General features: G+C 44.5%; 1 protein-coding gene across 1 annotated transcript; it reads right to left on the bottom strand.

Annotated features, from left to right (window-relative positions):
• Nucleotides 1-1,123: 1,123 nt before the first annotated feature.
• cavin2a (caveolae associated protein 2a) lies at nt 1,124-5,513 on the bottom strand. The gene is made up of 2 exons (XM_073046964.1): nt 4,669-5,513; nt 1,124-2,670 (listed from the first exon to the last, which is right to left on the bottom strand). The coding sequence occupies exons 1-2, from the start codon at nt 5,146-5,148 to the stop codon at nt 1,882-1,884; spliced, it is 1,269 nt and encodes a 422-aa protein (XP_072903065.1). The 5' UTR covers nt 5,149-5,513; the 3' UTR covers nt 1,124-1,881.
• Nucleotides 5,514-11,089: the final 5,576 nt, after the last annotated feature.

The raw sequence follows: 11,089 nt of genomic DNA, 5'->3' as shown, positions 1-11,089 counted from the left end.
AGCAAGACCAAGGAATTGATTGCGGAGTTCGGGAAGAGGAAGCCGGGGAACATGTAATCATTCTATAGTGGAAAGGGTGAGCAGCTTCAGGTTCCTGGGTGTGGTCATGCTGAAGGATCAGGCCTAGGCTCAACACACTAATGCAATCACAAAGAAGGCAGGCCAGTAGGTCAACTTCAGTAGGAGCTTGAGTCGACTTGGTATGTAACAAAAGACTCTTGCAAATTTCTATACTGGATGGTGGACAGCACTCTGACTGATTACACTGCAGCCTGGTATGGAGGGGGGGGGGGGCTCCAATGCACAGGATCACAAAAGGATATAGACTCAGCCAGCTTCATCGTAGGCATACCCCGCTCTGTCATCAGGGGCACTTTCCAGTGCAGATGTCTCAAGAAGATGGCATTTATCATTAAAGACTGTTACTATCCCAGACATGCCCCCTTGTTACTACTATCAAGGAGGAAGTACAGGAGCCTGAAAACCCACAGTCAATGATTTAGGAACAGCTTCTTCCTCTCCGCCATCAGATTTCTGAACGGTCCATGAACACCTCAGGATTCCCTTCTTTCTGCACCATTTATTGTAATTTTATGTCTTTGCACTGTACTACTGCTGCAAAACAACAGATTTCACATCATAAGAAAGTAATAAACCTGATTCTGAAATCTGTATCCTGGTTTGACAGTGTGCGTATGTCAGTTAAAAGTCTTTCTATTAAGGAAGAACTGCGTTGTCGTACTTTCCACCATTCAAAGATAGGGAACAGTGGCCAAACCTGTGTGTTCCCCAAGGCATCATCACCATCAGACTCAGAATGCTTAAAACAAAAGTCAATTCACCTCAGGAACAGGCACAGCCTCAAAAAAACTAAGCGTGAACATGACGTGATTGTAGAAATATAGTTGTTACAGCACAGAAGGAAGTCACTTGACTTATCAGTTGCGGGGCAGCTCTCCCTGGAGCAGTCCAGTCAGCTCCACCCTCCCACTCTTTTCCCTTATCCTGTGAACATTTCCTTTAACCAATATATGTTGGGGGGGGGGGGCGGAGTGATAAATCTGTGCAGTATTATTAATTATCCATTTCCATGACATCAACAGCAAGGAACAACAAGCTAGTATCCACTTTCAATTCTTTTTATTTACCTTTTCAAGCTTGGCTACAATAATCATTTTTTTTGGCTTTAATTTTGCTTAATACAAACAGAAGAACAAAGGGCGTGTTCACCAAGCAATATATTGCATGTGAAGACAATTAGAAAGGATAGTTATTGTGGTAGATTAATTTCATAAACCTTTGCCTCAATCAGCAATAAAAGGTGAGGGAAGCTGAAAATCATCCCGGTTACAAAGCTGTGAAACGACACCATTTGGCATCAGTGTAGCTGGATTGTTAAATCTGTTCAGGGAGTGGAGCACATTTCCTTTTTACTCAAAAAGTTTCCTTCATTCATTTTCTAAATTTTTTTTTCGTAAGAGAATTGGCATGTACATAGTTTACAGATAATGATTTGAAAACAGAGCAATTGGATGTATGAAACAGATACATTTCAAATAATTAAAGTTCTACAGCTTTCATTCATACCTGAGAGTACGTAACCCAAGCAACACAACCACTGTTCTAAGGGTTCCAAAGGCACTTGTGTATCCTCACCAATTACACAACTGTTATACACATACCCTGCCACACTTCCTTTATATCTCACTGTAATGTTCTACCTCCATCCCGTTTTCAACATCCTTCTGTCCCTCTGGCCAAGCTGTAAACTTGTGTGGAGTTACATTAGCTAATAATAACTATTACAAGCACGATATTTGTAAATGAAGGGAGGTTCACTGGGCAATGCTCCAGGGAGTTGTCAATATGGGTAGGGAACATTTAAGCTGTTTGCTGTATTTGCAAAACAGCAGGTTCATCTGGTTCCTCGATATGCAGCTCAATATTTGTCGCCGCGTGTCTTGCTCTCCCTTCTTGTTGGTCTTCAGCGAAGGTCTCCAGCAGGATCTCGGGCTCCTCTGTGCTTTCTGCCTTCATCACAACTCCTCGGCTCTTATTGCTTTCCAACTCAAGTTCCACCTCTTTCATTTCCTCTTCCGCCTTCTCCGCCACCTCTTTAACATCCTCTGCTGCTAACGTGCCAGGAGAAACTTCCAAGTGCAACTCGGGATGCACTTCACCTTCAGCGATAGCTGATGCGTCTGGTTCCAACGTGATCACTGCATCGCTGGGGCTTTGTGGAGGTGTCTCCCCGTTCTTAGGCTTTTTGACCTTGAAAGTCATGGGCATTACTTTAAAGCTGGAGGTCTTACCTGACTGAGACTTCTGTTGACTTGAGCTGAGCGACTTCTTAATCTTCTCTCGCCTCTCTGGAGACACAATCTTCGTGCCAAACTTGTTCATCCTTTTCTCGATATTCTCGCGGGAGAATGCCTTCTTGATGCTGTCAACCTTCTTTAGACTTGAACTCTTGATTTTTGCAGCCCTGGATTGCTCCAGCTTCTCTAACTTCTCCTCATCATTGTCCTCCAGGTCGTGAATGTCTTCATCTGAAGAGAGCTCCAGGGAAGGATGGGAAACTTCCACATCTTTGTTCTCATCTGCACATTGTTCCTCCACCGCCTCTACTTTGGGCTTTTCAAAAACGCTGGCTGGTATCTCCGTTTCATCCTGCAAGGGTTCATCAGGTGCAAAGTCAACAGTTGCTCACTATCCCACTTACACAAAACTATGACTTTTTAAAAATAACCATTTCATGAAAAAATAAACAGATTCTACTGATGCTGGAATTCCAGAGGAACGAACACACACTCACACAAAACACTGGAGGAACTTAGTAGATCAGGCGGCATCTACGGAGAGGAATGAACAGCCTTGGGATGAGACCCTTCAACAGGAATGGGTAAAGAAACCAGAATAAGAAGGCAGGAAGAGGGGACAGAGTACAAACTGGCAAGCTAGGGGGAGGAGAAAGAGTAGAAGCTGGCAAGTAATACTCTTTCTGAGCATCAAAATTTTTCGTTTTTTTAAAATGAGCTGCATATATTTATTGAAGAGACAACTGAACTAGTTTGAAACCTGCTTTAGAAAGGCAGGTTTAACTTAACAGTCCTTTCCTGCAGGCCGGAGGGAGAATTTTTACCATTGAGACTGCAACTACAGGTGGAAACTGTATGGGGAATTAGAACTGGGCGTTGCCGATGGCACTAATATGACATGGGGTGGTTAATAAAACTGGGGAGTGAAACCTACTGTAACTGAGATTTTTTAAAATTGTGAGCTTGCCCATCCTTGTGAATGTGCGATAACTTCGGAGCAAGTTGTTCCTCCCCACCCCCCTCCCACGCCACAGAAATGATGCAAATCATTGTGGAAACGGGAGCAGTTTGAACTTCATACTGATAAACGATGATGGGAAGAAATTGAACACTATCCAAACATCTAGTCAGTCTTCAGCATTAGAAGCTGGAAGACCGCCAATAATGAAAGATAAAATTAGCGGTCATTTGTTTTAATTAGCCTTCATTTATAGTTTACTTTTGTAGCGTTGATTTGGTGTATGGTGACCCTGAATCTTTTGTCCCTCATTTGCAGGCACTCTCCTTTCAGTTTAATGGTCTACATTAACCTAAACCCTGATGTTTTATTTACCTTCAGCTCTAAATACATCATTTCATTTATGATTTAAAAGCTCTGGTGATTAAAAGGCTACCCTCGAAAGTCAAGCACCATCGACAACGCAAGTTGGTTTGTAACGGTTATCCTCACAGAAGACACTTTAATACACCTCTCCTTCAAACTCAAACCTGACGCCTTTATGATACACGCAAACTCCAATAAATTAAAAGCAAAATAAAGCAGGTTTAGGCATCAGATATTAAATAAATGTCGCCCTACAATTCTTAATGTCGGAAATACCAGGGTGGTGACTCATTTTCCTGCATTCACGGGCAAAGGAAAAATATGAAAATTTACAACTGGTTCTTCTGTGGCCGCGTACTAAAGAGCGCATTTTCGAAGCTGTTGTGCAGTGTACTGTTTCAGCTAGGGTGTTTGCACGCGATGGTGCTTTGCATTCCGATTCTGTCCCACCCTAACCGAAAAAAGACGCGAGGACTGCTCCCGGGTCAGAGAGGTGCACAGCGCCACACAAGCGCCGCTCCAAGCAAACGCAACACGCCCTCTCCCCTACTCTGCAAACCTAAGGGATGTTTTCACTCCACACACCGCACCCTGTACCTGCTCACAACACAGCAGCAGAGATCAGTCCGCGGTATAACCACAACACAACCATGCCAACCAGTGTTTACTGTATCGGACAAGGGGATCGCCATGGCTATAGCGCGAAGAGAAATAAACCGAATTCACTATCCTTGCAAAAGCAGAAACCATGCGCAAAGCAACACTATTGTGCAGCCTTCATATAAAAGCGGTCTAAGGTTGCAAATTAATATACTACTACTTATCACTTGCGAATGCTTTTTAAAAAATGCCTGCTAGACTTGTAAACAACTCAAAATTTTAAGAACAGACCAATTTCTGAAAATGAATGGCTCTGGTCTAGGCGCGCTTGGGGAGATGAGTGAACATTTAGGAGGCTGGTTAAGTAGTCAGACCGGTGACAGAGGCGACGGGGTGATGGTCCATCAAAAACTTCCCATCCATTACCTGGAAGATCAGCACTCGAAAATTGTTCTTCTTTAGGAGCTGCGCCTGGTTGTTCTCTAGCTTCTTCACCTGCCCCGTCTGCTTGTCCAGGCGCTCCCGCATCTCCTTGACATTGGCGCTGACTTTGCGCGACTTGTCCAACAGCTTGTTCACCGTGTTGCTGGTGGTGCTATGGCTCTTGGACAGCTTGGTCAGGTCGCTCTGGATGCCCCGCACCGAACTCTCCACTCCGATCTGCCTCTGCTCCATCTTCCTCTGGTTGTCCTGCACCGTGTCCAGCATGTTGACAAGTTTGTCCAGCAGTGCCAGAACGGTGATAGCGTTAACCTGCGAGCCTTCCCGCAGTGCTTCAACCGACAGCGAGCCGGGAACCGGGGTCGGAGATACGCTGGAACCCGGGCTGGACGGCGGGCTGGGCTCCGGGCCTCCCTGCACGGCCTCGCTGCTGCTTTTTTCCGCTTGTACTCCGTCTTCTCCCATCTCGGGCGAACTTCACAAACTTTTCGCCCTCCCTAAGCCCTTGCAACTTCTGGACTGGAAGAGAGTTTCAAACTGTCCGCGAGTGTATAATGCAAACTACTGTTTGGCACCACTCTCTCTCTTTCGGTTCGTTTTGATCGGTTCAGCACGCCTCTCTCCTTTCCCCGGAGGCTGTTTATAGGAACTTTCACAGCCGCCTTGCCAGCGACCTAGTTAAACGCCTTGCTCCTGCCCGGGGTGGGCGTGTACCAGTAGGGCCGGGCTTCTCTCCGGGAGATTATTTTTTTCCATAAATGTTATAACAGTTTTGCAAAACGTTCGGAATTTTGCAAAAGCAAATCACAGGCAATCTGGCCCCAGTCCCGTCGCTGTCATTGGCTGCGAAGATGGAAAGCGAGGAAACGTCGATGTGACGCTTTCGCTTCCCCGGACGCCGTTCCCACACCCTCGCTCGTTGGAATGGACAAAATTACGTGAGACCCACAAAGCGGACAGGACGCAACTCAGAGACGTTCATATACACACTACTTCGCTGAAATACAGACATTCAAAAGAACTGATTGCAATACAGAATCATGAGCACTTTAAGTTTTATAAATATCTTTCACGAATGTAAGAAAATGAACGCAAAATAAACAATTTCCCCCCAGAGATGTGAACAGCAATTTATCAGGAGGACCAGTGTATGTCCAGGCCTCCTCTGGGTGGCAGCACACTTCTTGTGGAAGAAAAAATGGAAAGAGGGAGGCGCGCCGGGGCGTATTTTGTTCCTGATGTAATCTAATCGGAATAGATGACTGGAAGTACTCGAGTCTTTCAGATTTTCACAGACCATTTGTATTCACCCAGGCGTTGAATTTGACCCGGGATTTGCGGCGATGAGACTACAAGAGCCCACGATCACCGCGGAAGGAAGCTGACAGCAACCTCTAAAGTTGGCAAATGCCCATCGCCAAGTTAGACCCAGAATTTAGTGTTCCCATTAAAACCATTAGGTCATAAAACATAGGAGCAGAATTAAACCATACACCCATCGACCCTGCCGTGTCTTCCATCATGGCTAATTTATTATCCCTCTCAACCCATACTTCTGCAGTCACTCCGTAACATTTGACGCCCTGGCTGTCAACCGCCACTTTAAATGCCACTCCACTCTTCGAGGGAGGGAGGGAGAAGAAAGGAAATTATAGGCTAGATAGCTTGATCTCAGTGGTTGGGAAGATGTTGGAGTTGATTGTTAAGGATGAGGTTTCAGGGTACTTGGAGGCAGATGCTAAAATAGGAAAATGTCAGCATGGTTTCCATAAAGGAAAATCTCCCCGATACAGTCTTTGAGGAAACAACAAGTCGGATAGACAAAGGAAAATCGGTGAATGTGTACTTAGATTTTCAGAAGGCCTTTGATGAAGAGCTGCATATGGGCTGATTAACACAGGAGCCCATGGTATTACAGGAAAGATACTAGCATGCTATCCAAGTGTGGTCTGGCCAATGCCTTATAAAGCCTCAGCATTACATCCTTGCTCTTATAATCTCTTATCTTACATCCAGCGCATCTGTAGATGTGAACTTACCACTATTCAGGATATTTACAAAGATAGGTGTGTAAAAAAGGGCCCGAAGAATCATTGGGGACCTGAGTCCCCCCAACCACAAACTGTTCCAGCGGCTACCATTGGGAAACAGTACCAGAATATAATAGCCAGGACCAACAGGCTCCAGGTCAGCTTCTTCCGTCAGGCCATCAGACTGCTTAATTCATACTTACACAACTGTATTCCTATGTTATATTGACTGTCCTGTTGAACATGCTATTTATTATAAATTACTATAAATTGCACATTGCACATTTAGGTGGAGACTTAATGTAAAGATTTTTACTCCTCATGTATATGAAGGATGTAAGTAATAAAATCAATTCAATATTATAGTCCTCTTGAAATGAATACTAACATTGAATTTACCTTCCTTACCACTGACTAGAAGTTAACCTGTACAGACTCATGCACGAGAACCCTGAAGTGTCTTTGCACCTCCGATTTCTGTATTTTCTCTGTTTAGAAAATAATATTTGCCTTTATTGCTTCTACCAAAATGCATGACTATTTCTTGACTTCTTGACACTGTATTCCACCTGCCACTTCTTTGCCCAATCTCAAAGTCCTGCAGATGGACACCCAGCTTCCTCAATACTATCTGCTCCTCCACCTATCTTCATATCGTCTGCAAAATGGATTTGCCATCAATTCACAAAGCCATTAATTCTGTCATTCAAATTGTTGACTTATAATGTAAAAAGAAGCAGTCACACCATGGACCCCTACGGAACACCTCTAGTCACTGGCATCCAACCAATTTATTCCGACACTTTGCCTCCTGCCAGTCAGAGGATCTTCTATCCATGCTAGTGATGTGAGACCTCTGTTAGTTAGGGTCAGCTATGGATGTTGCGTCGCAGCTGTCCACATGATACGCAGACCGGGGCAGTATAATATGGAGAGCAAGCTATTCCCCATGTAGCAGGCTCCCCTTCTCCATGCAGCTGATGAATCCAAGGAACAGCAGAGACCAATACATTTTGGCACCAGCAGCATCACGGAGGTTGCCAGTCAGCATTGAACTCAATGTTGAACTGCCTTAGGGACTTCATTTCTGGATTTTTCCTTGGAGTTTAATATATACCCACTTCCCCATAAGTGGGTATAGCTGCAAGGCAGTGGAGATTTGAGATCAGAGTTTTCCTTCTCGTAGATGAGCTGCCAACCACATCTGATAAGCCCCGTCTGCTCGAAGTGCCAGTAACCCACTTTTGCCCCTTCTCCCATCAGTAGAAACAGCTCCGCCAGGTTTAGTGGCTAAGCCACATGGGAAGACCAGGAGCTGGATTTGGTTGCCAGAGTCAATTTGAAATACACGCTATTGGGAGCATTTAATAGATAGTGGGAGCTTATCCTCACCACCACTCCCCGGCTATAACAACCTTAAGGAACTATGCTAATAACTTTCCTATAATACTATGGGCTCTTATCTTGTAAAGTAGTCTCATGTGTACCATCTTGTCAAAGGACTTCTGAAAATCCAAGTAAACAACATCCACTGACTCTCCTTTGTCTATCCTGCCTACTATTTCCTCAAGAACAACAAATTTGTCGGGCAAGAATAATGTTAACTTTGGCTTATTTTATCATGGACGTATAAGACTCCAAATCCTCATCCTTAAAGATGCACATATCAGGATGCACTTCATCAATTATAGTTCAGCATTCAATACCATCTTCCCCTCAAAACTAATCTAGCTTTAAGATCTTGACCTCTATAACTCCTTGTGCAATTGGATCCTCGATTTCCTCACTTGTAGACCCCAGTGAGTTTGGATTGGCAAACAACATCTTCTCCATGATCTCCATCAGCACAGGTGCACGCTATGAGCTTTGCCCCTGCCCTGCTTACTCTACACTTATGAATGCATGGCTCAGCACAGCTCCAATGCAATATTCAAGTTGCTGATGACACCACTGTCATAGGCCAAACCAAAGGTGGCGACAAATCAGCATATAGGATGGAGATTGAAAATCTGGCTGAGTAGAGCCATGACAACCTCTCACTCAATGTCAGCAACACCAAGGAGTTAATTATTGACTTCAGAAGGAGGAAATCAGAGGTCCATGAGCCAGTGCTCAACGAAGGATTAGAGGTAGAGAAGGTCAGCGTCTTTAAATTCCTTGGTGTTATTACTTCAGAAGACCTATCCTAGTTCCAGCATGTAAGTGCAATTACTTCCTTAGAGTTTGTGAAGATTCGGCGTGACATCTAAAACTTTGACAAACTTCTGTAGATGTGCGTTTGAGATTATATTGACTGGCTGTATCATAGCCTAATATGGAAATACCAATCCTCTTGAACAAATGTAGTGGATACAGCTCAGTCCATCACGGGTAAAGCCCTCCCACCATTGAGCACATCTACATGAAACATTTGTTGTAGGAAAGCAGCGACCATCATGAGGGAAAATCACAAACAAGAGAAAGTCTGCAGATGCTGGAAATCCGAGCAGCACATACAAAATGCTGGAGGATCTTAGCAGGCCAGGCAGCATCTATGGAAAAAAGTACAGTTGGCGTTTCAGGCCAAAACCCTTTGGCTGGACTGGAGAAAATCGCTAAGGAGCAGATTTGAAAGGGGGGGGGGAGGGGAGAGAGAAACACCAGGCAACAGGTGACACTTGGGGGGGGGGAAGGGATGAAGCAAAGAGCTGGGAAGTTGATTGGTGAAAGAGACAGAAGGCCATGGAAGAAAGAAAAGGGGGGGGGGTGGAAGGAGTACCAGAGGGAGGCGATGGGCGGGCAAGGAGATAACACGAGAGAGGGATAAGGGGGATGGGAAATGGTGGTGGGGGGATGGAGACATTACTGGAAATCTGAGAAATCGATCTTCATGCCATTGGGTTGGAGGCTACCCAAACGGAATATAAGGTGTTGTTCCACCAACCTAAATGTGGCCTTGTCCTGGCACTGTAGGAGGCCATGTATGGAATGGGAATGGGAAGTGGAATTAAAATGGGTGGCCACTGGGAGATCTCGCTTGTTCTGACAGATGTAGCGTAGATGCTCGGTGAAGTGGTCTCTCAATCTACATGGGGGTCTCACTGATATCCTATTATTTATTTTTTTGTATTTGTAGTTGTTTTGCACACTGTTTGAATGCCCAAATTGCTGTGGTCTTTCCATTGATCCTATTGTGGCTATTATTCTATCATGGATTTATTGAGTATGCCCGCAAGAAAGTGAATCTCAGGGTCGTATATGGTGACATATGGTGGTACTTTGATACTAAATCTACTTTGAACTAATAATGAACTCCAACATCTTTTCAACCACTGAAGTCTGGCTAATTGGACTATAATATTCTTTCTTTTGCTTCCCTCCCTTCTTAGAGCGGAGTGCCATTTGAAAATTTCCAATTCTTCGGAACAGCGCGACTCTGGTTGACTATGTTCCAGCTCAGGGATCCAGCGCCAACTCCTGTTTGCAAACACTTCCCCAGACTGTGGCGCTAGAAACCTGCTCTTGGTAGATTCACAAACGCAGACAATCTGCAGATGCTGGAAGTCGAAGGGAAACACACACAAAATGCTGGATGAACTCGGCAGAATCTATGGAAATGAATAAACAATCGACGTTTCGGGCCGAGATCCTTCCTCAGGTTTGATGGTAGATTCAGCGGGCTACGCGCTGCTACAGAAATTCGTCGAAAGGATTGAATTTCGGATGCGGCGCGCAGTAAACTGAAATTGCCATCTCGTGGAATGGTTTAACAGACGGGGATAAACAGCGAAGAGTAGGCATTTCCGCACTGTCCCGCCGAAAAAAATAATGTTGCAGATGCTGCTTTGTTTATGAAGTGTTAGGTCTAATGAATACGATTGCTACTAATGCTTTGTAATTACGTACTTGCCATTAAGGCACGTGACTGATGTTTTATACATTAAGACACTTTTGTATTAATGTGTTAATTGCCCTTATTAGGGACAAGGTTTTCTTTTAACATTCAGTGAACGCACAAAACAAGTAAGGAAATAGAAAATAAATGGATTTATGTGCCTGACCTGTTTGAACTTGCTGCTATCCTCCGTTTCATGATGATACGCATTGGTATTGGCTCATTATTGTCATATGTATCAAAATATAGCGAAACGTTTTTGTTTGCGTGCTACGTAGAGAGATCATTCCTTACGTAACTATGTCGAGGCAGTGAAACGGGGAATGGAAGGCAGAATACATTTACAGGCAAAGTACAGTGCGGACACACAAAGAAAGTGCAGATACACAAGGCAGGCGGGGAAATCAAGAGTTATGAAAGCTCCGTTCAAGAGTCTGTGAGCAGCGGGATGGAAGCACTCCTCGTGGTACGCGTTCTCAAGCTTCTGTATCTTCTGCGAAAA

This window comes from Hemitrygon akajei, chromosome 5 (assembly GCF_048418815.1).
Source record: "Hemitrygon akajei chromosome 5, sHemAka1.3, whole genome shotgun sequence".
Taxonomy (NCBI): Eukaryota; Metazoa; Chordata; class Chondrichthyes; order Myliobatiformes; family Dasyatidae; genus Hemitrygon; species Hemitrygon akajei.
This window is presented reverse-complemented; position numbering and strand designations above follow the sequence as displayed.